Genomic DNA, 23,575 nt, shown 5'->3' with positions numbered 1-23,575 from the left:
TTTACAGTGCCAGGGCTCCTAATGGGCTATGGGTGTAACCCAAGCAGCTTCTGAGTGCTGTTCCTTCATCAGTGAATAATTCTGGGAACTGAAAGAAGGTAGTAGCAGTAACAAGACAGAAGAGTATAATATAATGGACTGATGGACTTGGGGTCCCCATTCAAATCCTTGTACACCCAATGGAAGGTTGCAGGCAGGTCATCTGATCTACTTCACAGGGTGGCTGAGAAGTTTTGATAGGAAAACTCCATTTAGGATGCACTGAAGCTTCTTTGAGCAAAAAAATGAATATAAATTTGATACATAAGTGCATACATAACCAGTGTATTGGGGAGGTGGGTGGCTGTCCAGGCTAAGCCTGGAAACAAATCTGCACACTGAGAAACAAATAACATCTTGTATGGTTGTATTTTATTTTATTTTTGGAGGGGGTAGAATTTTTAAAGTTGTGCTTTGGACATGGAAACTACCTCTAATGAAAGACAGGCAAGTTGCACAAACAACTATTCTCATCCATGATTTTAAAGCCCCTAATTTGTTCTGGTTCAAGCAGAAAGGGTCAAAAACATGTGGCCAGACAGCAGGGAGGGTGGGAGAGATCGAAGGAAGTAGAAAAAGAGAATGATTTGAGTATCAGAAGCTGTGAGTAAGAAGATTAATGCTTTAGGGCTTTCCAACAGCAACAACCATTGTCTTTGGTTTGAATTTTATTGAAGTGTTGTGTTTCTGCTTTAGTCCAAAAACAACAACAACAATGATTTAGCACAGCATAAAAAAAAGAATAATTATCAAGCGAGTGTCCACACTCTGTCATCATTGCCCAAGAAACTGTGAAGCCTTTGCCACTGTGGCTGACTCCCAGGCAATGCTTGCTTCCCATTTCAGAGCATATTGAAGCCATTACCTAAGGTCGCAGAGGTGCTTCAGATGAGACCATTATCTTGGATTAGCACCTGACCTTGAGTTTGTTTACATGCTCTGAGGTTGATAAGCTCTGCAAGAAGGTGAGGTTTAAGAAAGGTAGAAAAACAAAGCAGCAAAGAAAATGCAAGCTCTGAAGTGGGGTAGACAAAAGGGATATTTGCAGACACACGCTCTAAATCCTGTCTGGGGTGCCTACCCCTTCTCCAAATAATGAGACAAGAGACCAGAGTATGGGTTAAAATTGGCCACAACTTTATTGAACTTCAGGAGTTGGAAACTTGGCATAGGCCTTGGCAGGTAACCCTCTCAGTGCACCTGGCTGAGGATATGCAGGTGGATGAGGTAAAGCGAGAGGGGACTGTAAAGTGCATACTTACACAGCATGCCCTTCCGCTAACCTCATCCCAGGAGATTGACCTACATGCCGCCGCTCTAGGGCCCGGGACTCCCGGTTTTTCCTTTTAACGGGCCCCTGCAAACACCACCGCCTGGGAAAGGAGCCTGATTGCATCCCCCCCAACCTGATGATAGACAAAAGGAAACATTGCCAAGGCCTAAAACCGCCAAAGTTGTGACGATTTGCTGCGGGGAAGGCGAAACCTGCCAATGCAGGGAAAATTCATTCGCGGTTCTGAATACAGCAACCATCTTATGACTGCAGCAGTGCCTGCTGACCTGGAACGCAAAATATTAAGCTGCGAAGAAGCATTGTTAACTTGATGATCGCTGACCTAGGACGGAAATTATTAGGAAGGAAGGAAGAAATTGTTAATTTGAGGGAGGGAGGGTGGGTGATCCTAGAAGGAAGAACAAAAGAGGCCTACCCACCGGCCAGCTGTCCATTGTCCTACCTGGCCGGAGGGCGTGTCAGACGCCACTTAAGCAGGTGGGTGGCACCCGCCCAGGTAAGCCTTGCTTGGTGCCGCAAACCCCGCCCACCTGAGTGGAGGGGAAGGGCGGAAATTGTTATTTCAATGCATATCAGCCCCTGCTGGTCCTTCTTCTTTATTCTTTATTTCTCTGAATTTCCCTGAAAAGGGACCAGCAAGGTCTGAAATGCATTGGAATAATAAGTATATTTTTTGTCTAACCTGTTGTTTTTTGCTCCCACTTTCAGTTCCTTTCGGGGGTTCCCATCAAGTTCCAAAACATGATGGTTATTGTCATTTCGTTTTCCTTTCAAGCATAGTCTCTTGTGCTGGTGGGTGTCCAAATGGATTTGTAGAGGAGTGGCTGCATTCTGTTGCAGCACAAATCGTGAAGAGACTTGTGACACCTTAAGGATGTCCACATTTATTATGATAGATTTTGCAGACTAGAGTCCACAAAATGTATAAAGTGCAATCCTAAAGTGGCAAACTCTGAGGGTGGAACAGAGGGCTGAATAAGAAGAGGACTGAGATCAGAGGGAAATGGGATGCATAAAGAATAGAGAATTATTTACAGGCAAAATGGTTACTATTAACAAGGTGGTGTTGCAGAAACCTGACCTCCAATTTCACCTTTTTTTCAGCTTCTGGGGCACTTTAGAATGCATTTATAAATTTGGTTTGTGTGTGGTTGAGCTTACTTTCTTGTTGCAAGGTGTCTGTAGCTAGTATGGTGTGTGTGTGTGTGTGTGTGTGCGTGTATGTGTTTATTTCCAATAAACATTTATCCAGCACTCTGCAACCTCCCAGGCTGCCTGTGCACCCTTATATTGGGGCGGGGGGGGGGAAACCACATCGGAGGAATTACTTTATGGCATCTTCCCTTAATTGAATTCTGGGAAAGCAGGGAGGCTAGCTGAAGAATAACTGAAATTGGTGCAGTCACGGATTTTGTTTTTAAGTGAAGTCCTTCCTTCCTCCTTAAGAACAGTTTTCTCACAGTTTTCTTTATAAGTAAAACACTTTTAAAAAACCTGAATTACGAGCTATCAGGCAGTATCCCCACCTTCCAGCTAAGGAAGCCCATCTAAGGGCATCATGGCATTTTCAGGAAACATGAGCATCCAGGACAGTTTGTAGAGTACAGGCTACTGGAGAGATTTGTAGAACGAAAGAAATGGAAGTCAGAAACACACACACACACACACACACACACACACACACACAGAGAGAGAGAGAGAGAGACTACCTTGAAGCTGTAGGGGTGGGGAAGACATTTGATCCCGCTTGCATTTTAATGAGAAACTACCTAATTAGCACTTCCAGAACAATATGCAAACTGAAACAGCCATCTTTCAGGATTTACACTTCTCTGAATTTTGTGATGAAGTTCTCCAACTAAAAACATGCACAAAAATCTGTACATTGAGGGAAAGCGCACCACACTAATTCAGTGGCTACACGTGTACAAAATGGAACATTGTTCAAAACCAGAAGTTAATTTGCAAGCTGCATTCAAGTGCCATTGTCACCAACACTCTCATTGTGCCTGATTCTCTGTTGTTCTTTAATTATATGCTACACAGTTGGCCTTGTAGACTCGGTGGTGGCGAATCTGACTTGCATGCAGGAGGTTGGAACCCTGGTAATGTTGGCAGACACTGTGTCTGAAACCTTTGAGACTACCAGTCAAAACAGGCAGGGCTGAGCTAATTGGACCAATGGATCTGCCTCGGTTTAAGGCCGTTTCCAATGTCCCCCTCCAGCCTGCCTCCGTTTCTCAGAAAACAAAGCAAGCTTCTGATTTTGATGGAGTCAAAAGGATTAGATCTGGTTTGTGATTTGTTTACTCTTCACTCCGGGGGGAATGTTAAATACCTGCAACTATACAATGTTGTTGTTTTTCCTTCCCTGCCTCACTTAATAAACAATGACTGAATTGCATTTGCAGTCCTTGCACCATGCTGGTTATTAGAGAGGGAGAGAGAGCTTGCTGTTTGCTGTGTGTGAGAGTTCATCTAATTAGCCAATTTCAGCTCATTTGGCATTAAATAATTCCCAGAATTCCCATATATTTGTACGTTATGTTCACCAGGGGGAGGAGAAGCTTTCTCTGAAAGCAATTAAAGAGCTCCCTCCAGAAAAACCTATGATTGGTCACCTCACATGTACGGTTAATATCTACCAGGACAATTGCAGGCAGCACTCGCTCTAAAGAGCAGAGTCAACACAGAGAGCAATCATGGACCATTAGTAAACATATGGAATTCAATGGGCCAATCAAGTCAAAACAAAACAGTTGTGTGTGTGGCCTTTTTTGGGGGGGGAGTGAATTTTACTTTTCTACAGTAAACTCATGTTCGTAGCTTCGAGAACACTGTCCAGAGGACGAGATGGTTGGACAGTGTTCTCGAAGCTACGAACATGAGTTTGACCAAACTGCGGGAGGCAGTGCAAGACAGGAGTGCCTGGCATGCTATGGTCCATGGGGTCACGAAGAGTCGGACACGGCTAAACGACTAAACAACAACAACAGTAAACTCGTTTCTACCCTCCACACAGGCAAACAAGAAGGAACATCAGGGTAAAAGGACACATTCCAGCCATGAAATTACAGTCAAGGAGGTTGCAAACAGGGCCGTCTTAAGCATGCCTGGTGCCCTGGCGCGACAGATCCCTCCGACGCGCCCCCGCCCCGTTTCCCGGCGCGACGGGCGGGCGGTCAGGCGCAGCGCGGCTGCCGCCTGGAGAGCCGGCACCCTGCGCCATCCAGCCTAGCCACCCCCTGTTGTGACGCCCCTGCGTGCGATGGAGGCGGCCCCAGGCCCGTGCGCCTCCGGAGAGCGGCCTGAACAGCTGAGAGGCGTGCCTAGGGCTGCATCCGGCGCGCCTGGGGCAGCCTCCACCGCGCCTCTCAGCGGGCGCAACAGGCGCAGCGGCGCCCCTGGTGGCCTGGTGCCCCGCACCACCGGACCCGGGCCTAGAGACGGCCCTGTGTGCAAAGCAGGGTTGGTCAGGGTGGCTCCAGAGGATGTGTGGCTTGGGAAGAGCTAGACATAATGGCCTGGGGGTGGGCTGTTCTGCCTGCCTGCCCCACTCCTGAATTTCCCTCTAGGGTTGCCAGACTCAATAGAGGACAGGACTTCTGTGCCTTTAATTGCCCTGCTCTCTTTTGAGTCTGGAAACCTTAAAGAGAAACCAGCAGACCCTTTGCTTGGAAATTAAACAAAGGGTCTGCTGGTTTCTCTTTAAGGTTTCCAGACTCAAAAGAGAGCAGGGCAATTAAAGGCACAGAAGTCCTGTCCTCTATTGAGTCTGGCAACCCTATTTCCCTCTCCCTTTGTTAGAGGGATAGGCTTTAGCTGTGGTGTTTACAGCCTGACCCCCTGTTTCTCCGAAGCTAAGCATGGTAGCAGACAGCCCCTTTCCATGTTTCATCATAATCTCTGCAGACGACCAGAGCCGCCAGTTTTGAACGATGAGGGCGCATTGAAAGGAGATGTTTGACGACCACTGCTCGGCTTTGAAGCAGCCGAAATCCAGCCGTCAATATCCCAGTCCGCAAGACCGAGGGCTGTTTGCTTATTCAGTCATGCAGTTCTGTAGCTGGCAACGAACAGAACTGTGCTTTATAAAACATTTCATGGATGATTATTAGAATATATTTGCTATAATAGGCTAAAGCTGTTTGCTGTCATCCATGAATACGCGTGTACATCATTTGTGGAGCTGCTCCGTCGTGAGGGGAAATGAATGCATGGTGTGGGGAGAGCAGAGAGAAACAAGATCTTTCTCCCTCTCTCATAACAGTAACACCCGGGGTCATGCAGTGAAGCTCAGCATAGCTGCCAAGTTTTCCCTTTTCTCGCGAGGAAGCCTATTCAGCATATGGAAAATCCCTTTAAAAAAGGGATAACTTGGCAGCTATGAAGCTCAGTGGTGGGGCATTCAGTGTTGTGGAACAGTGGAGCATTCATAATGGAAGGATCCTGAGTCATCTCTGCTGCAACCATGCAGCAGTTCATTCAGTTTTCCTGTTGTGACCAGTTCAGCCATCTCTCCTCAGGAATAAGGTAGCAGCTTCAGGTTGCCCCACCAATTTGTCGCAATGCACAAGCCCTCTCTCTCTCTCTTGAAGGGATGTTGTTTTCTGGACATTAATAATGATGCGGTGATGGGGAAATAATTATTATTATTATTATTATTATTATTATTATTATTATTATTATTATTTTATTATTTATGGTTTCCCCAGCCGCTCTGGGAGGCTCCCAACAGAATATTAAAAACATGATAATACTCAAACCACTAAAAACTTCCCTAAATAGGGCCGCCTTCAGATGACTTCTAAAAGTCAGATAGCTGTTTATTTCCTTGACATCTGATGGGAGGGCGTTCCACAGGGCGGGCGCCACCACTGAGAAGGCCCTCTGCCTGGAAAGGCTGTGGCAAACTGGTAGAGCAGCTGCTTTGCATGCAGAAGGCCCCTGGTCCAATCTACCACATCTCCTAATCTCCTAATAGGGCTGGGACACAACTCTGGCTAGATTCCTGGAACGCTGCTGGTCACTGTAGACCAGGGATAGCCAACTTCCAGGAGACTGCGATCTACTCACAGGGTTAAAAACTGGAAGTGATCTATCCCCGTTTGAATGGGGTCCAGGTCAAAGTTGTTGAGCTTCTTTGAGAGAGGGGGAGATGCCCCATTTTATTGGGGTTTAGGGAGGAAAGTTTCATTTTGGGGGGTGTTATGGAAAGGTTTAAGGGGGTAGGGGATTGGTCACTCACAAAAAGATCGCTGTGAAAACGATCTGCCTCACAGCAAAAACTCTGTCTTCCATTCCAGAGATCAGGAGACAATGCAGGGAGGGGAGAAGGGGAGGGGCTCTTAGGCAAAAGGAAAGGAAAAGGAGCCTGCGATCGACAGTGATCGACTGGAACCTCCCGGGGATCGACCAGTCGATCCTGATCAACCTATTGGACATCCCTGGTGTAGACAATACTCAGTTAGACAGTATACAGTCTAAGGTTGGATCTACCGTGTTTCTCATATTATAAGACATGTCTTATATTTATTTTTTCCTCAAAAAAACACACTATGGCTTATTTTCAAGGGATGTCTTATTTTTTTCCTCCTCCTCCTGCCGCGGCCGGCATTGCTGCTGCGCCTATCACTATGTCTTATTTTCGGGGTATGGCTTATATTCCTTGAATGCTTAAAAATCCTGCTATGGCTTATTTTATGGGTATGTCTTAAAATATGAGAAACAGGGTACACACGGGGGGGGGGGGAACCTGCTATAAATAAATTATAAAATAAATCGTTATAACAAAAGAAAAAAAACACTATGGAAAATCACATATATATTTTTTCTTTTGCTCTCCAGCGCCATCTGGTGTTGCGTGTTTATAACACATTCAAAATGTTATTTATTTATTTATTTCACTAATGTAGCAGAGTCCTAAGTTGATAAGGCAACTTCCTATGTTTTCGCTGGGCATTTACTTAGATGATAGCAAAATATGCTTCCTCAGTGGCTACCGATTGTTAAGCGACGCTGCCTGTTAAAAAAGCATTGATCACAGATGTTTACTGAGTCCAGGGCACCCTTCTCCAGTCTGAGTGTTGTCTGGGAAGAAACAGTTTGCCCAGTGAGGAAGAGAGAATTGCAGCTGGTTTTCAGGAAAGTGCAAGGGGGGGGGGAACCAACTGCAAACAGGTTTCTTGTGCTATATCTGCTTTGCTATTCTGCTTCCCCATGCTCAGCATATACCAAAAAAACTAGATAACTGCAGAAGCACTTATTCTTTGCAGTTGTGGCTGCACAAGGACACTGCCTCAGGAACCCTATTGCTTGCAGAATCACACAGGAACTATATTCTATTGCTTCTGCATTGCTCTGTTGTTTTCATCTTTCTTATATCTCAATGCATGAGAAGTCAGATTATTTTCTATTGGGAATCATCACTACAAGTGCATGACTAAAACTCTGGAATCATAGTCCCTGGGAGGGGACTAATGCAGTGGATTTTAAAGCTTAATCTGTATTTTGCTCTCGCAGTGGGATACGAATTGCCTCAAGTTCCCCCCTCTCTGCGCTCACACAGTAACTTTTCCATTTGTTTGTCAGCAACATGTTTTTGATGCAGGAGGCCAGCTTTGCTTTTTTGCATGCCTGATGTGAATGAGATAAGTACTGTAGAGTAGAAATTTGTTCTCTGGAAATATGCAGTTGCTACAATAGATAATACCAGACTAGATGGACAAATAAACTGGCAGAAAGCAGTTTCCTATGTCTGTTGGCTTCGAGAGGGACTCCTATTTGCTTCTGATGCTTTTCTAACTTAGGGGTATGGAACATATGGCTCTCCAGATGTTGTTGGACTGCACCTCTCCAGATGTTGTTGGACTCCTTCCATCCCTGACCATAGGCCATGTAAGCTGAGGTTGATGGGAATTGGAGTCCAAGAATATCCACAAGTTCCCCACCCCCTTTTGTAATTTAAGGGTTAATTTTGTTAGTGTTAAAATCAATTAGCCTAAGGCTGGGTGGAGATGTTGCTTATCAATCAGGCAGAGTGTCGTAGCTCATGCGCTGATTGGCTGTGTAGTTCTAATGGAATTTTGCTTCTGTATGTTTGGTTGAATGTCTCCCTGCCCTTTACAGGGCCTGAACTAAGACAGAAAAAAGCCTCTGTTTCTTTCTTCTCAAATTATACACTGGTGTCCGTCCCCCCCCCCCCCAAGTTCCTCAGTAAAGTATTATCAGGATTTCTTCTCTCTCTAGATTCAATCTGCGTTTTTTAAGTGAATTTACCAACAGGCCCTACATGTGCACCCTTTACTTCATGTGGTTGGGAACCCTGGCCATTCAGGGAGTCCTATGTGTAAGCACCTGTATGCCTCTGTAACACTGACACCGAACACAGCGTCACTTGCCAGCGTGACCAGCACATGCAAATGCATGCAGGGGGCATGGCTAGCAGACACAATCCCATTGTCCCTCTCATGCATTCACCATCAGAGCATAACCAAAGGCATGAACAGGGCTGCAGGTCGTGGAGAAAGCTTTATTAATTTACATACTGCTAGCAAAATAATCCCATTGAAATGGGAAAGATCAAGAGAATGCCGGCATAAACAGCTTTGTCTTCAAAAGATGACGGAAATGCCAATACGGTTGCAGTTTTTATCCTTTCCTTGGGGAGTGCATTCCATTATGGCAGTGCCACCAGAGAAGAGCCTGCCTTGACGTCACCCTGGCAAGCATAATTGGGTTCCATTAGCATAGCACTTGGGGGAGATGGTTCCATAATCCAGGGACCAGTATGGAACAGGTCTTTTTCCTTGTCCCCACTAGCAAGGGGTTGAGCAAGCAAATTCTCGAGCAAGCTCAAATGGGAAGTGCAACAACACTGCTATTGGCTGTTTTCTGCAGCAGGCAGCAAACATAAACTGGGCCCTAGTCAAATGTAATGAACCGGGGTTGTGTGCGTGGATGAGCCAGGACCTCAAGCAGACTCCCCAGTGCTTTCATGAGAATTTACCGCAGCAGAACATTAGAAGAGCCTGCTGGATCAGGCCAATGGCCCATCTAGTCAAGCATCCTGTTCTCACAGTGGCCAACCAGATGCCTGTGGGAATTGCCTCCATGAATTTATCCACAGTGCCCAGGGCGTCACTGGAAACGACATCAAATCTTGCCACAAGAAATGCAGGGTTTAACGTGTCCCTGGCTTTGCAGCTCGTTTACAGCTCAGTTCTGCAAGCACTTGAAAATCTGTTCTTCCCACAAAAGGCCAAGAGGTTATGGATGTGTTTGTGATTGCAAGGCAGAAAAACAAGACAGCTTCAAGAGCTTCAGATTCAACAGCCTTCCTAGCAACGGCTCTGAATTAATTTTATGCTGTTTACATTGTGATGGCAGACTTTGTCACAAACAGTCATCCATGTAACCCAAAGCATATGTCTCACCTTCCCCCATTTTATCAAGGACACTCCCTATTTACTGGTAACTGGCTCTGCTTTATGATTGTTTCTGTTTCTGCCTTTGGGAAAGCCTGGTTTAAAAAAGGTTGCTAGTGTGTACAGTGGTACCTCGGGTTACGAACGCGATCCGTTCCGGGGCGCAGTTCGCAACCCGAAAACGCCATTTTGCGCATGCGCAAAGCGCTATTTTTGCTATTTTCGCGCTTTGCGCATGCGCAAATGCACGCGGCGCTTCTGCGCACGCGCACGCGGCGAAAATACTTCCGGGTTTGCGCAGTTCGTAACCCGAGTTGTTCGTAACCCGAGGTGTTCGCAACCCGAGGTACGACTGTATTGCTAGACTGGAGTGCAATCTATACACACATTAAAAAATGCTGTAAAATGTTTTTTTTTAAAAAAAGTTTTGAAAATACATTGAATTTTGCATAGCTCGTTGTTGCCATCTAGTGCCACGTATCTATATTGCATTTTAAAGGTAAAGGTACCCGTAACCGTTAGGTCCAATCGCAGACGACTCTGGGGTTGTGGCGCTCATGTCACTCTATAGGCCAAGGGAGCCGGCGTTTGTCTGCAGACAGCTTCCGGGTCATGCCGGCAGCATGACTAAGCCACTTCTGGTGAACCAGAGCAGCACACAGAAACACCATTTACCTTCCCGCTGGAGCGGTACCTATTTATCTACTTGCACTTTGACGTGCTTTTGAACTGCTAGGTTGGCAGGAGCTGGGACCGAGCAACGGGAGCTCACCCCATCGCGGGGATTCGAACCGCTGACCTTCTGATTGGCAAGCCCTAGGCTCTGTGGTTTAGACCACAGCGCCACCTGAGTCCCTATATACAACACATTTAAAATGTTTAATTTGTAGCTGTATAACGGAGTCCTGGCTGTTCTTTAAGATTTCTGCATGTTACTCCACATCTTCCTCTCCAGGTTAAATATGTTAGTGTTGGATGGTGGATATTGTCGTTCCTTTAAAGCACATGCACGTAAATATGTGCGCATTTGTTGTCGTTTAGTCATGTCCGACTCTTCGTGACCCCATGGACCAGAACACAGCAGGCACTCCTGTCTTCCTCTGCCTCCCGCAGTTTGGTCAAACTCATGTTCGTAGCTTCAAGAACACTGTCCAACCATCTTGTCCTCTGTCGTCCCCTTCTCCTAGTGCCCTCCATCTTTCCCAACATCAGGGTCTTTTCCAAGGAGTCTTCTCTTCTCATGAGGTGGCCAAAGTATTGGAGCCTCAGCTTCACGATCTGTCCTTCCAGTGAGCACCCAGGGCTGATTTCCTTAAGAATGGATAGGTTTATGTGAGCATAGAATCACAGAATTGGAAGGGACTGTGAGGGTCATCTAGTCCAACCCCTGCTATGTAGGAATCTTTTGCCCAACAACTCACCACCCAGTCTGATGCTGTACAGATTGAGCATGCCGCCTGATATTTCACACACCACTGAAGCTCACTTTGAACTCTTGATAACTCTGGACTGTGTTTGTTTTAGCATATTTTTAACCAAAACCAAAAAACCTCATATTTTACAACAGTCACAGCTCATTCTTAGGAGCCCCGGTTGCCCCCCGTGTTTTCTGCAGGATCCCCGCCATTATTCCTGCCTCTTCCTCCTGCACCTCTGTTTCCTGTCAGGCTGGCATGTTAGAGCAGCCTGGCTCCAGATTTCATGCAGTTGTTTTGGAATGAGAGCAGGTTGTCAGACCCTGCTCATTTGGTCCTTGTGATTCTGACAGCATCCCTTCACTGTAGCTCCATGTGGGAAGGGACAAGTGCTCATTATGGGTTCGTGACGCATTGTGAAGTGAGCAGACTAGGCATTGGCCATTGCCTGGCATAACACCCACCCCACCCCACTCCCTCTAGATTTGTGATCATCTGGAGCAAACACTTGCTTGGAATAAACCTTAGCATCTCATTACAGAACCTAGTGCTTTAATTTCTGCTAGCATGTCATTACCTGAGGCTGGCTTTGTTTTTGTTTTTTCTTGTTGCATTCAGTGGCTGCTGGGCTGGAGCTGAGAGTAGATGCAAGTTCCTCTGAGCATGCATAGAGCACCTCCTCCAAAGTATTATATTCAGTCCTCATACTTCCAGGTCTGCAGACTGGCTCTCTGAAACATTAAACCAGATCTGGCTTGGATCAAGGCAAGCCTGCAATATATGAGTGAGGAGATCCCAAGAAAGATGCTATTGATAAAGCAGGTTCTCTCCATAGGAGAGAGCATGGGTTGCGGCAGGGCTAACAAGACGACCCAGGGCCTTGGGGGTGGGTCTGATATTTGGCTTTGATTGGTGGTTTTATTGTTGCTGGGGTTTTTTGCTTGTTGCAATTTGTTGATTGACAGCCCTTGCTATGTTTAAGCCGAAGGAGCAGTTTGTGCTACCTCTTTGCTGCTCGCTTCGAATCTCCCGCCCACCCTCCACTTTATTAGGCCCCTTTGCTTGACCTTGCAGTGCCTGTCTAGGGGTCGCCTGTATTCAGGGGCCTGGTAGGAATTTTTCCACTTGACTGATTGGCTGGTGTCAGGTGGTTTTTGCTTACCATACTGCAACTAGTCGCAACTTGTAAGGTTGCGGTTAGTCATTGGTTCAAATAATTGGTAGAGGGGTACGGATTTTGGCTGGGTCTGACCCTCGTGTGATTGCTGCTGCCATATAGAAGTATTCCGTTAAAGGAATCTCGGGCTCCACATGTTTGTCTGTTTATCCCCGCTAGGGGTCAGGACCACGCATGAGCCGCGGGGAGCATCTGGGGAGAGGACAAAGAAGGGCTTGTGGTTCCCTGCCCCGTCCTCTCTCAGGGGGTGCTTACTTACTGACTCCCCTACTAGGCTAGAGGGAGTCAGATCTGTCCCAGGCGGGAGACAGATGGCTGGGGAACCAATGACTAAGCAACCACTCACATTTAATTGATTGTATTTTAATAAAAAAGTTGTGGCCAAATTTTAATGCCAAAAACTTTAACAAAAATTATGGTGTCTGTGTGAGTTATTGGGGGGTCCTCTTGGTGCCTCGGCACGCAAAATTGTTTGTTTGTTGTGTGTGTATTCCTGCAACTTTGAGGATATATACAACAGCATGCAAGGGGGAAATGAGTTTGTGTAGAATGATGATAAATTCAGACCGAAAAGACAGAATGAGTGTTCTTATTGAACATTTTGTAATTTCATATTAGTGTTTTCTCAGTTACGCAATTAAGTTTGTTCAGGAGCAGATCAGAAATGTTTTGGTTTTTGGCTTTGAAGCAAAATTGGCTGGGAATATTGATGTTAGGATACACCCGAAAGCCATAATTAGTTTTTTCCCCCCTCCACAGCTATAAAATATTGTTCGTAGCATTCTGTGAATCAAAAATAAGGGGGCAGCTAGCATGACAGAAAAGGCAATCTTGATTTCCACTGATAGCAAGGGAAGCATTTGAGATATGATACAGGGAAACAATGTCGAGCTGACAAGTAAAAACTCGGGTGTCATCAGCTTGGGGCAGATTTCCTGGATCCCATTCAGCAGAATGTGCAAGAAGGACCCCACCACTAACAACACAAAATGCAGCAGTGCTGGCTAGCCACATAGTGAAGCAAATGAAATATACATTACCTAATAAAGGCAGGCCCCTGTTAGACCATTATGTCCAGAATCTAAAATTACCTAAGGGCACTATTGAGTGAAGTAGCAGGTCCTGGTGGATTTCTAACTTGTATTAAAATTGCAAATGAATACAGTTCATTTCCCGCCCCACCCCCTCCATTGTTTTTCTCCTTGTGATTTTCTCAGAAGATATTTTAAACATTTAGTTGTTAGCATTAAACAAGTATAAATGTCATCAAAGCAATAAAGGAGATGAACAAATGTTCTGCTTTTGCTCTTGGAAGAAAGGCTTGTGTTTTGATCTCCTTTGTAACATTTCTCTCTCTCTCTCCAATGCAAAGCTTGCAACCGGAAGGCAGCGAAGTCCTCCTCGGACCACAAGTAACTTGCGGCCCTCCGGAAGTGACCGTCTCCACCCCATTTGCCTTGACAATACCACACTGTGCAGAAGCGAATTCTGAGCACTGGAACGTCCGCCTGAAAAAGAAAAAGCTCCAGGGCAAATGGGAGGTAAGTGAAGTTCCTTCCCCAGAGGATTGAGCCAAAAAAGGGTGCTTAAAGATGGATCTCACAAAATGAAATGTTGGTTGGTGTGCATTAAAAGTACCATTTCCAATCTTAAATTCAGTTCTCAACACTTCAGCAGCAATTAGTGATTTATTTGGCTTTTTAACAGAGAAAGGAAATTTTGTGCAAATTTCTCCTAATGAACACATTTTTGCATGCTTTTTTTTTTTACTAATATGCAATATTTTTGGAAGCAATTCCCCAAATATAATGCATTTTTATACATGTCTTTCTCTAATATCTGCATTTTTTGCACATTTGCACATTGTTTGTTGGAGAAAGCGTGTTCTTCTTCATGGAGAGCACGTGTTGCGGTGGGGGCAAACAAGACATCCCACTGTTGCTGGGCGGGTTAGTTTGGATGGCCACGAATCTTATTGGGCACCTCTTGGTCATTGGGGAGAATTTGATGTTGCAATTTATGATTGACAGCCAAGGGGCTATTTATTCCCTGGGTGCAGCGTTGAACTGCCTCTTTTCACTGTACACATCGGATCACCTGCCCACCTTCCGTATATTTAGAGCTGTTCACATTGACCTTGCTATGCTTGTCATGGGGTCATCTGCTTTGAGGCAGGGGCCTGGTAGAAATTTTTCCATTTGGCTGATTGGCTGGTGCCATTTGTTTTTTTTTTCCTACTGCTTAGCAAAATCGTCACAACTTGTAAGGTTGTGATTAGGCATTGCTTAAATTTGGTAGGTGGAGGGGGTATAGTTGGTTGTGCCTGCCACTCCAATGCTGCTGCTGCAAGGGTATTCCATTAAAGCAGGCACGTCCAACAGGTAGATTGTGATCTACCAGTAGATCACTGGACATCTGTGGTAGATCACCGGTAGATCACTGGTTCCCCCCAAAGAAGCTCAACAACTTTGGCTCCCCTAAGAGAAGCTCTACATTTTTTGGCTTGCACCCCAAAAGCAGGGATTTCCTCCTCCGTCAAACAAGCTCAACATCTTTGACCTGAACCCCTAAAAATGGGCCTTCCTCCTTCCTAAAAGAAGCTCAAAAACTTTGACCTGACCCCCCCCCCAAAAAAACAGGGCTTTCCTCCCTTAAAAAAAAGCTCAACAACTTTGACCTGAATCCCCCAAAAGGGGGTAGATCACTGCCAGTTTTTAACTCTGTGAGTAGATCGAAGTCTCTTGGGAGTTGGTCACCCCTGCATTAAAGGAATCCAGGGGCTCGCCATGCTCTTGTCTGAACCCCTGTCAAAGGGCTAGGGCCACACAAGAGCCCCTGGGAGCATTTGGGGAGAGGTGAGGGCCTGACACCCAGCTCTATTCTCTCCCAAAAGATGATTTCCCTTATTGACTTTCACAGGCTTGTGGATGTCAGTTCTGTTCCCACCTCTAGGTGGGAACAGATACTCGCAAACCAATGCCTAAGCAACCACTCACATTCTGTAATCAATAAAGTTGGGGGCCAAAAAAGTATGCCAAAAACCTTAAACAAAAATTCTGTGTGAATTGTGCTTCATTTGAGGGTGGCTTGGGGACCTCGACGCGCAACTGCGCCACCAAATGAAGAGATGTACAGATTTTGAAAGATGGCTGTGTTTTACTTTGTGTTATGTGAATCAGGTAGCTTCTTGTGAAAATGCAAGCCAAACTGCATTCTTCTCCCACCCCGACATCCCACTCACCAGAAAAGCAAGGAAACCTCACCACAGTGAGTGTGGTGAGCAGATTTATGGACCCTTTTCCCTGCAGGGAATTGCTCCATTCTAGGTCCTCTTTGAAATTACATTCACCTCTCATCCAAGTATTTCATGACAAAAAGAGAAATTGCAAATCCCTATTCCCATCCACTCGCTGAATTAATGGCTCAGGCCAGTGGAGCATCACATAAGATGGAAGACTTCATTAGAATAAACATTCTCCTGGTGAATAACATGGCGAAGGAACCTTGCCCATGTCTTGTTTGTTGTCTTTGATGTTCCAAATGATCCCTCTACCTGAGGGATCATTTGTTTTCTTGGGGGGTGGGGGTTGGAATTAAAGACAAATCAGAGAATGTGAAGCTGTGCTAAAATTGCTAATGTGTCATTGCCACTACCTTCTGATGACATTGGATTTCTTGCTGAGAACACTTGTGCTGCTTCAGTCTGCACAGCCGTTGGATTCATTTGATTGAAACCTTCCATTTGTGCCAAACTAGCTCAACAGCACCCGTTTAAGGAAGAGCCTTTAAGTGTGACCCTGCTTTTATTTATTTATTTTTGCTTCTTTATATCCCGCTCTTCATGCAAGGAGCTTGTAATTGCACATAAAGTTCTCTCTCCCTTATCTGCACAACAGCCGTGTGAAGTAAGTTAGGCTGAGTGTGGGTGATGAGACCCAAGTTCGAGCAGAGAGCTTCAAGGAGGGGGGATTTGAACCCAGGTTCCCTTGATCCTAGTCCAACCATTATGCCACACTAACTTTGGAGTGAACATCGATAGCCTTTGAAACTGTGCTTCCCCCACTTCCATCCCAAACTTTTATTATGACGGCTTATTATTATTATTATTATTATTATTATTATTATTATTATTTGCCTGTTGACTTTGTCCATGGAGTTTTCTTGGCAGGGATACTGGAGTGGCTTGCCAGTTCCTTCTCCAGGTGGATCACGTTTAGTCAAAACTCTCCACTATGACCTGTCCATCTTGGGTGGCCCTGCATGGCATAGCTCATAGCTTCTCTGAGTTATTCAAGCCCCTTCACCACAACAAGGCATTGATCCATGAAGGGGTCATGAAGAGTTGGACACGACTAAACAACTAAACTATTATTATTATTATTATTATTATTAAACATCCCAAATCCTGGTTTTAGCAGAACTCGGAGTGGGCATCCATTTTATAACAATTTAAAAAAAGAAACCTGAATGTGATAGGAGTCAATTTGCTTCACTTTTCATTTGTTACAAAATGAAGAGTGAAGGGTAACAAATGGGGATTGTATTTGTTGCCACATTTGAACCCATTATTCATTCTCTTGAGGGTGGGGCTTATCACTTCCCTATCTCTCTCTTGGCTACTGCCATTTTATTTTCTTCAGATGATGAAAATGATTTATGAAATTTCTGTACTGCCCTTCATCCAAAGATCATTGGGCAGTTTATAATACAAAAATACAAAAATGCATACCAAACAAAAACAATAACCTCCTGCCACACGAACACAGATGGTTTAATCAGCCAAAGGCCAGGGAAAGGAGGACTGTTTTTGCCTGGTGCCTAAAGATATGTACCAAAGGTGCCAGGCAAGCTCCAGACATTGCCAAAATAGCAGCTTGTGGTGGCCACCAGGGCAGAATCCAAAGCAAAAAGAAATAAAGAAACAGAAACAAAAAATATGAGTATAGTGGACCAATGTGATTTTATCAAATAGTGTGGTTTTAAGGAGTAAATACGGTGTTTCCGTACGCTGCTCTTGTTTGCCAGAAGTGGCTTAGTCATGCTGGCCACATGACCCAGAATCTGTCTGTGGACAAACGTCAGCTCCCTCAGCCTATAGAGTGAGATGAGCTCCACAACCCCAGAGTCGTTGGCGACTGGACCTAAGGGTCGGGGGTACCTTTACCTTAAGGAGTGAATAACAAAACAAATCTAGTGACGAAGGCCCAGCAGAGCCATGGATGGGGCCCTTCACAGTCCTCCTCACTCCCCCTCCATTCTTCCAACCCACTGGGCTGCTTGGGGAGCAACAGATGGCTCTTGCCAAAGATCTGAGCCGATCACTTGCAAGTGCTAGTCTAAGGAGAGGCCCAGCGACCAAATAGAGAGTCTTGGAGAACCTTATCCCCTACACCTGAATTTCACCGCTCTGGCCAAAGCATCTTCTTCCTCCCTACTCCCCCAACCTTCCCAAAATTAAGCTGAGGGCTACAGGATGTTCACCCCAGTCCTAGTGGAAGAAATATATATATATATTTGCATAACATTGCTCCTCTCCCTCCCTCCCTCAAAATATATATATATATATATATATATATATATATATATATATATATATATATATCCTATATAATAAAGTCCAAGTTGTCCCTGCGTCCAAGCTGTCCCGTGTGTCCCTGGGGTACTGCGCATGTGCCCCAGGGACACAGGGATTGGACAGCAGAGACTGGACACACACGCACGCTCCCCCCACCCTCCGCCTACTGTTTCCCTGCGGCCGACCAACCGCCGCTCCCGGCCGGACAAGGAGGCTGCTTTATTTCCCATTTCCCCCCCCCCCACGCGACCAACAGCAAGCGAGCGTGCGTGCGCGCGCGCGCGCTCTCCCCACCCCACCCCCACCTGGTTCACTCGCGCGCCCAGGACCCTGGCGGGTGTGAGGGGCGAGGGTCCCTCAGGGGAAGCGGGGGGGCGCTGCGCAGAGGAGAAAGAGGCAGCGGCAGCCGAGCGGAACGTGTCAGGGGGAAAGGTCGCGGCCAAAAAGCTGGCCTATTTTCATGAAAAGAGCAGCCTGCGTAGCTGCCTTCCCCTCGCTGCCTGTGCATGAGGAGGCGCGCACCCTGCCGGTCTTCTCCGGGTCGTGCGCCGCTCCAGCCCTCATCCCTGCAGGAGCGCCTGCACTTCCGGGTTCGAGGCCTCCCTCCCTCCGTCTGCCAGGGCGTGTGGAAGTAAGCCAGGCAGGCGATGGCTCAGGGGAAGCGCAAGTTCCAGGCGCGCAAGGAGGCCTCCGCGGGGAAGAAAGCGAAGGCCGTGGCGGCGGCCCGGGGGCCTCACAAAGGAGGCAGGGCCGAAGGACGGACAGAGGCAGCCCAGGGGCCGGCTTTGCTCTCAACTTTGCCTCCGGTTCCGGAGACCTTTGTGCGCGCTCAGAAGGCTGCCTCCCCTTCTCCAAGACTCAGCAGCCGAGCGCAGAGAGGGAGGGAAGGCCGCGGCCCCGTTGCTCCTCTCACACGTTCTAGCGCCCGTTTACTGAACGGGCTGAATGCCACTAGTATATATATAATACTACGGGGTGACCCCCTCACTCGCTCTGCTTGTCACCCCCTTCTCCCTGCCTCAGTTCCACCCCCAGGACCATAACATTGCTCCTCTCCCTCCCTCAATTTCCCTCTCCAAGACCACAATGTGTTCTTTCTTCTGAACCTCGCCTACCAGCTCTACCATCCATATCTTCCCACCAAAAGAATAACACTATATCTCCTCCCCTCCCTACCAGGAAGAAAAGCCTTCATTAATGCCAGGGAGAAAGAAAGAGAGAGGGGAGACATCTCCCTGGTAGACATAGTGCCAATGGAAGATCTCTGATCTGATCTTTCTGGAGAAATAAATCTTCTTCATCACAAGAAATGGGTTCTTTAAGCTTCGTAGTCATACCTTGGATCCCAAACGCCCTGGAATTCAGACGTTTTGGCTCCCGAAGGTCGCAAACCTGGAAGTGATTGTTCCGGTTTTCGAACATTCTTTTGGAACCCGAACGTCCGACGGGGCTTCCGCGGCTTCTGATTGGCTGCAGGAGCTTCCTGAAACCAATCAGATGCTGCGATTTGCTTTTTTAAACGTTTTGGAAGTCAAACAGACTTCCAAAACTGATTCTGTTTGACTTCCAAGGTATGACTGTACTTGCAAAACGTGGTTTTCAACATTACAAAATTATAAAACAGTACATTGCAAAAAGAAGGAGGAGGAGGAGGAGGAGGAGGAGGAGGAGGAGGAGGAGGAGGAGGAGGAGGAGGAGAAGCTGGCTTACATGTATTCAGTCCATGGGCCTTTTGTCTCCCCTGGTATCTCTGAATATCCATTGCAAACATATGTAGAGAAATAGAATAACAAAATTATTTAGCAAGATTCAGTGAATAGGGAGTATCCCTGGCACTGTGCCAGTAGGCCAACGCACAAATTATCAATGGACTTATTGGAAACACAGTACATTAGAAATGAAGGTTGGCATTGCATTGCATTAATTCAAGCATAGGGAACTTTGGTCCCCCCAGATGTTGTTGGACTCCAACTCCCATCATTGCAGCTAACACAGCCAATGTTTATGGATGTTAGGAGCTGAAGACCCTCCAAGTGTCCCTATTTTCCAGGGACGTCCCTGGAAAATGTTTAATGTTTAATTATGCTTTTACAGTGGTACCTTGGGTTACAAACGCTTCAGGTTACAAATGCTTCAAGTTACAAACTCTGCTAACCCAGAAATAGTACCTCGGGTTAAGAACTTTGCTTCAGGATGAGAACAGAAATCGTGCTCCGGCGGCAGCAGGAGGCCCCATTATCTGAAGTGGTGCTTCAGGTTAAGAACAGTTTTAGGTTGAGAATGAGCCTCCGGAACGAATTAAGTTCTTAACCAGAGGTACCACTGTATATATGCTGGAAGCTGCCCAGAGTGGCTGGGGCAACCCAGTCAGATATGTGGGGTATAAATAGTGAAATTATCATTGTGGAATGGGACGTCCCTATTTTTATCGGAGAAATGTTGGAGGGTATGGAGTTGCAGTCAGACAACATGTGGAGGACCACAGATTCTTCCTCTCTGTTTTAAATAGTTTGGGTGTTAATCCTATACACATTTATTTTGGGGATAATAAAACTTATTTCTGAGCAAGCACGTATATGATCAGGCATCTTTCTAAATTTGGAGATGGAAAACAAGACCCATTGCTCATTACAGCTCTGTTTTCCCACATAACATTTTCAGTTTTCAGAGCAGACTTGACAGACAAAACCAACTTCGCTCTGCATTATTTTTCTGTAAAATAGCCTTCTCATTTTGTTTTGTTTTGTGCATTTCTTTTCTTTTCTTTAAAGCATACCTGCTGTTGCCTGTTGTTGGTGCCCCCAGAAGTCCCCCCACCTCCATCCAAAAATCACATATGTTAGAAATTTCCAACATATGGTAGAAGAGGTGGCCAAGGCAACATTTCAGTTTCAAAAGCTGCTTGCCACGTGGCACAGTGAGATCCTGCTTGAGAAACAGTCTGAATCTCTTTTGAACTTAGGGAGCTGGGGTTCAGGGTTCAGTAGACCCCAGCCTGCTTGTGAGACTGGGTGAAGCTTTTTGGTGAGCTCCAGCCATAATCACATTTACAGCTTTGTTATCAAAATATAAAGAGTTCATTAAAAACACCCTATAAACTAGTAGAAACTGCAACCAGGAAAAGATTAATGTCTGTGTGTCAGACTTAGGAAAGGGAGAGAGAGCTACTGGCCCTCTAAATTTTGCTGGATTCCAACTTCTGTCATAAAAACATAAGCGTAGCCTTGCTGGATCAGCCCAAGATTTTTACCAGGTGCTGATGGGAAACTCGCAAGCAGAATAGGAAGCTCAACGGAAGCTCAACGGAAAGCCCACAAGAGTTTGATGACAGTTGGAATCCAACAACATACAAAAGCCCACAAGTGCACCACTCCTCCACTTCTAACACTCCCTTGGAACCAAAGATTTCATCTTCCAGTGGAAGGCGTGCTCCTCCATTGGAGAAAGCTCCTTCCATCAGAAGGAAACCTTTCGATTTATCCAATTGGCTCCTCCTACTTATTTTTGGTCTAGAGCAGGGGCCGGCAAGGTTTACCTCACCTGGGCTGGTTCTTTCCAGCAGAGATCCTTCAATGGGCCAGATCGCGCTGGCATCTGCATCTGTGCAGATGCAAATTCCAGTGCCGCAGAAGCAAGTCCCCGCGCCGTGGTGGTTTAGCGCCGTGCGGGGACTCACCGAGCAGGCAGCTCAGTTAGGGGGTGGCACATGGGCCGGTTTAATGACCCCCGTGGGACACTTGTGGCCCATGGGCCTTAGGTTGCCAACCCCTGGTCTTGAGCTTCTGAATCCACTATCTCGTGTCTATTGGATTGCAGTAACTGTCTCCTATGAAAGTTCTTTATAGGATATACTAACATTAAGAAAATAGCAGAAACGTTAACCTATTCTAAGAGTTTAGAATATATGTTTAATGTGGTTTGTTTTTTCATCCCTCCCCCTAAAAAACAGGAAGTCATGTCTGTGGAAGAGGAAACTACTTCCTGTTACTGCCTTCTGGACCCATATGCCTGTCACATTCTTTTGGACTCTTTTGGAACTTATGCTCTCACTGGGGAGCCCCTCTCTGATTGTTCCATTAAAGAACTGAAAGTTGCAGTCTTTGGCTGTATGTCTTGCAACTCACTGGATTACAGTCTAAGAGTGTATTGCATCGATAACACTCCCTGTGCATTTCAGGTAAGGCTAGAAAATCTCTTCAGATTTTTGTGAATGCTTCTTTGCTCAAATATTTTAGTGTTCAATATTTTATATGTGCATATGCAAAAACCTGCTCATGATATGAAACAGGGACTGAATCCAGGAGTAGGAAACCTGTGGCTTTCCAGTTGGAACTCCAACTCCCATTTGCCCCATCTGACTTGGCCAGTGGTCAAGGATGATGGGAGCTAGAGTCCAACAATATCCAGAAGGCCAGAAGTGTCCCCATCCTTAACCTAAAATATCCTATACTGATCAGATTTTGACACAGCTCTACAACTTTACTTTTTTTAGTGCCCCCATGTTCTATTTGGAGTAGGGACTTTGACACCAGAGTTTTGATATTATACAATAACTAAGGCTTGCAATCATGTGCCCACTTAGCTGGGAGTAATTCTCCACTGAATGCATGGGATTTATGGTCTGAAGCTCAACATCCAAAAGACCAAGATCATGACCACTGGTCCCATCACCTCCTGGCAAATAGAAGGGGAGGAAATGGAGGCAGTGAGAAATTCTACTTTCTTGGGCTCCATGATTACTGCAGATGGTGACAGCAGTCACGAAATTAAAAGATGCTTGCTTTATAAGGAACTAATTTTTTTTTGAAACTTACGTTTCCGAAGAAGCCCGAGGCTTTTTTGCTGGGTTTGGTCGATAACGAAATCCCAAAATCTGACTTAAGATTTTTTATGTACGCCACAGTGGCGGCGAGGATTCTTATCGCCCAGAAATGGAAAACAAATGAAATACCATCTATTCTTGAGTGGCAATTGAAGGTCTTAAAATTTATGGAATTAGCCAAATTAACACACAGAGTACGCGATTTGGATGATGCGAAGTTCCAAGCTGAATGGAGTAAATTCATAGAATATGCCAAGGGTAACTACATGGGTATGAGAGTGTTAGGGGTAGTAACATAACCTCTACAATGTTACGAATCTGAGGTAAATAGAAAATATGAATTAGGATTGACAGAATTTACCACTTGTGGGAAGGAAGGAAGTCAAATAGTTTGGATTATATGTAACTTGAACGATTGTTAATATGTTTATGAAAAACAAATAAAAAATTATTTTCAAAAAAAAAAGATGTTGGGAAAGATTGAGGGCACTAGGAGAAGGGGACGACAGAGGACAAGATGATTGGACAGTGTTCTCAAAGCTACGAACATGAGTTTGACCAAACTGCGGGAGGCAGTGGAAGAAAGGAGTGCCTGGCATGCTGGTCCATGGGGTCACAAAGAGTCGGACATGACTAAACAACTAAACAACAACAAAACATGTAAAACATGTAAAACATGTAAGCAGTGAATCAGGGCATTTTATACTCACCTCTGCTTTGAACCTCTGCATCCACCTCCCCTTCCTTTTCTTTATTTAAATACACCACCACCCCAGCATGTTTTCGGTCTCATCAGCCTTGGAATTAATACACGTGCCAGAAGCCCA

The 23,575-nt window shown here is 45.8% G+C and overlaps 1 protein-coding gene across 2 annotated transcripts in view; it reads left to right on the top strand.

Moving 5' to 3' along the window:
- UNC5D (unc-5 netrin receptor D) overlaps nucleotides 1–23,575 on the top strand; it is a 405,607-nt gene that overhangs the window by 356,857 nt on the left and 25,175 nt on the right. For both annotated transcript variants that reach the window (XM_035140077.3, XM_060268544.2), the window contains 2 exons: nucleotides 13,724–13,892; nucleotides 21,876–22,103. In XM_035140077.3, the coding sequence (XP_034995968.1) occupies nucleotides 13,724–13,892; nucleotides 21,876–22,103 (397 nt within the window). The remainder of the gene's footprint in view (nucleotides 1–13,723; nucleotides 13,893–21,875; nucleotides 22,104–23,575) is intronic.

This window comes from Zootoca vivipara, chromosome 14 (genome assembly GCF_965207765.1).
Source record: "Zootoca vivipara chromosome 14, rZooViv2.hap1.1, whole genome shotgun sequence".
Classification (NCBI taxonomy): domain Eukaryota; kingdom Metazoa; phylum Chordata; class Lepidosauria; order Squamata; family Lacertidae; genus Zootoca; species Zootoca vivipara.
The sequence above is the reverse complement of the archived record's forward strand: the minus strand, read 5'-3'. Positions and strand labels throughout refer to the sequence as shown.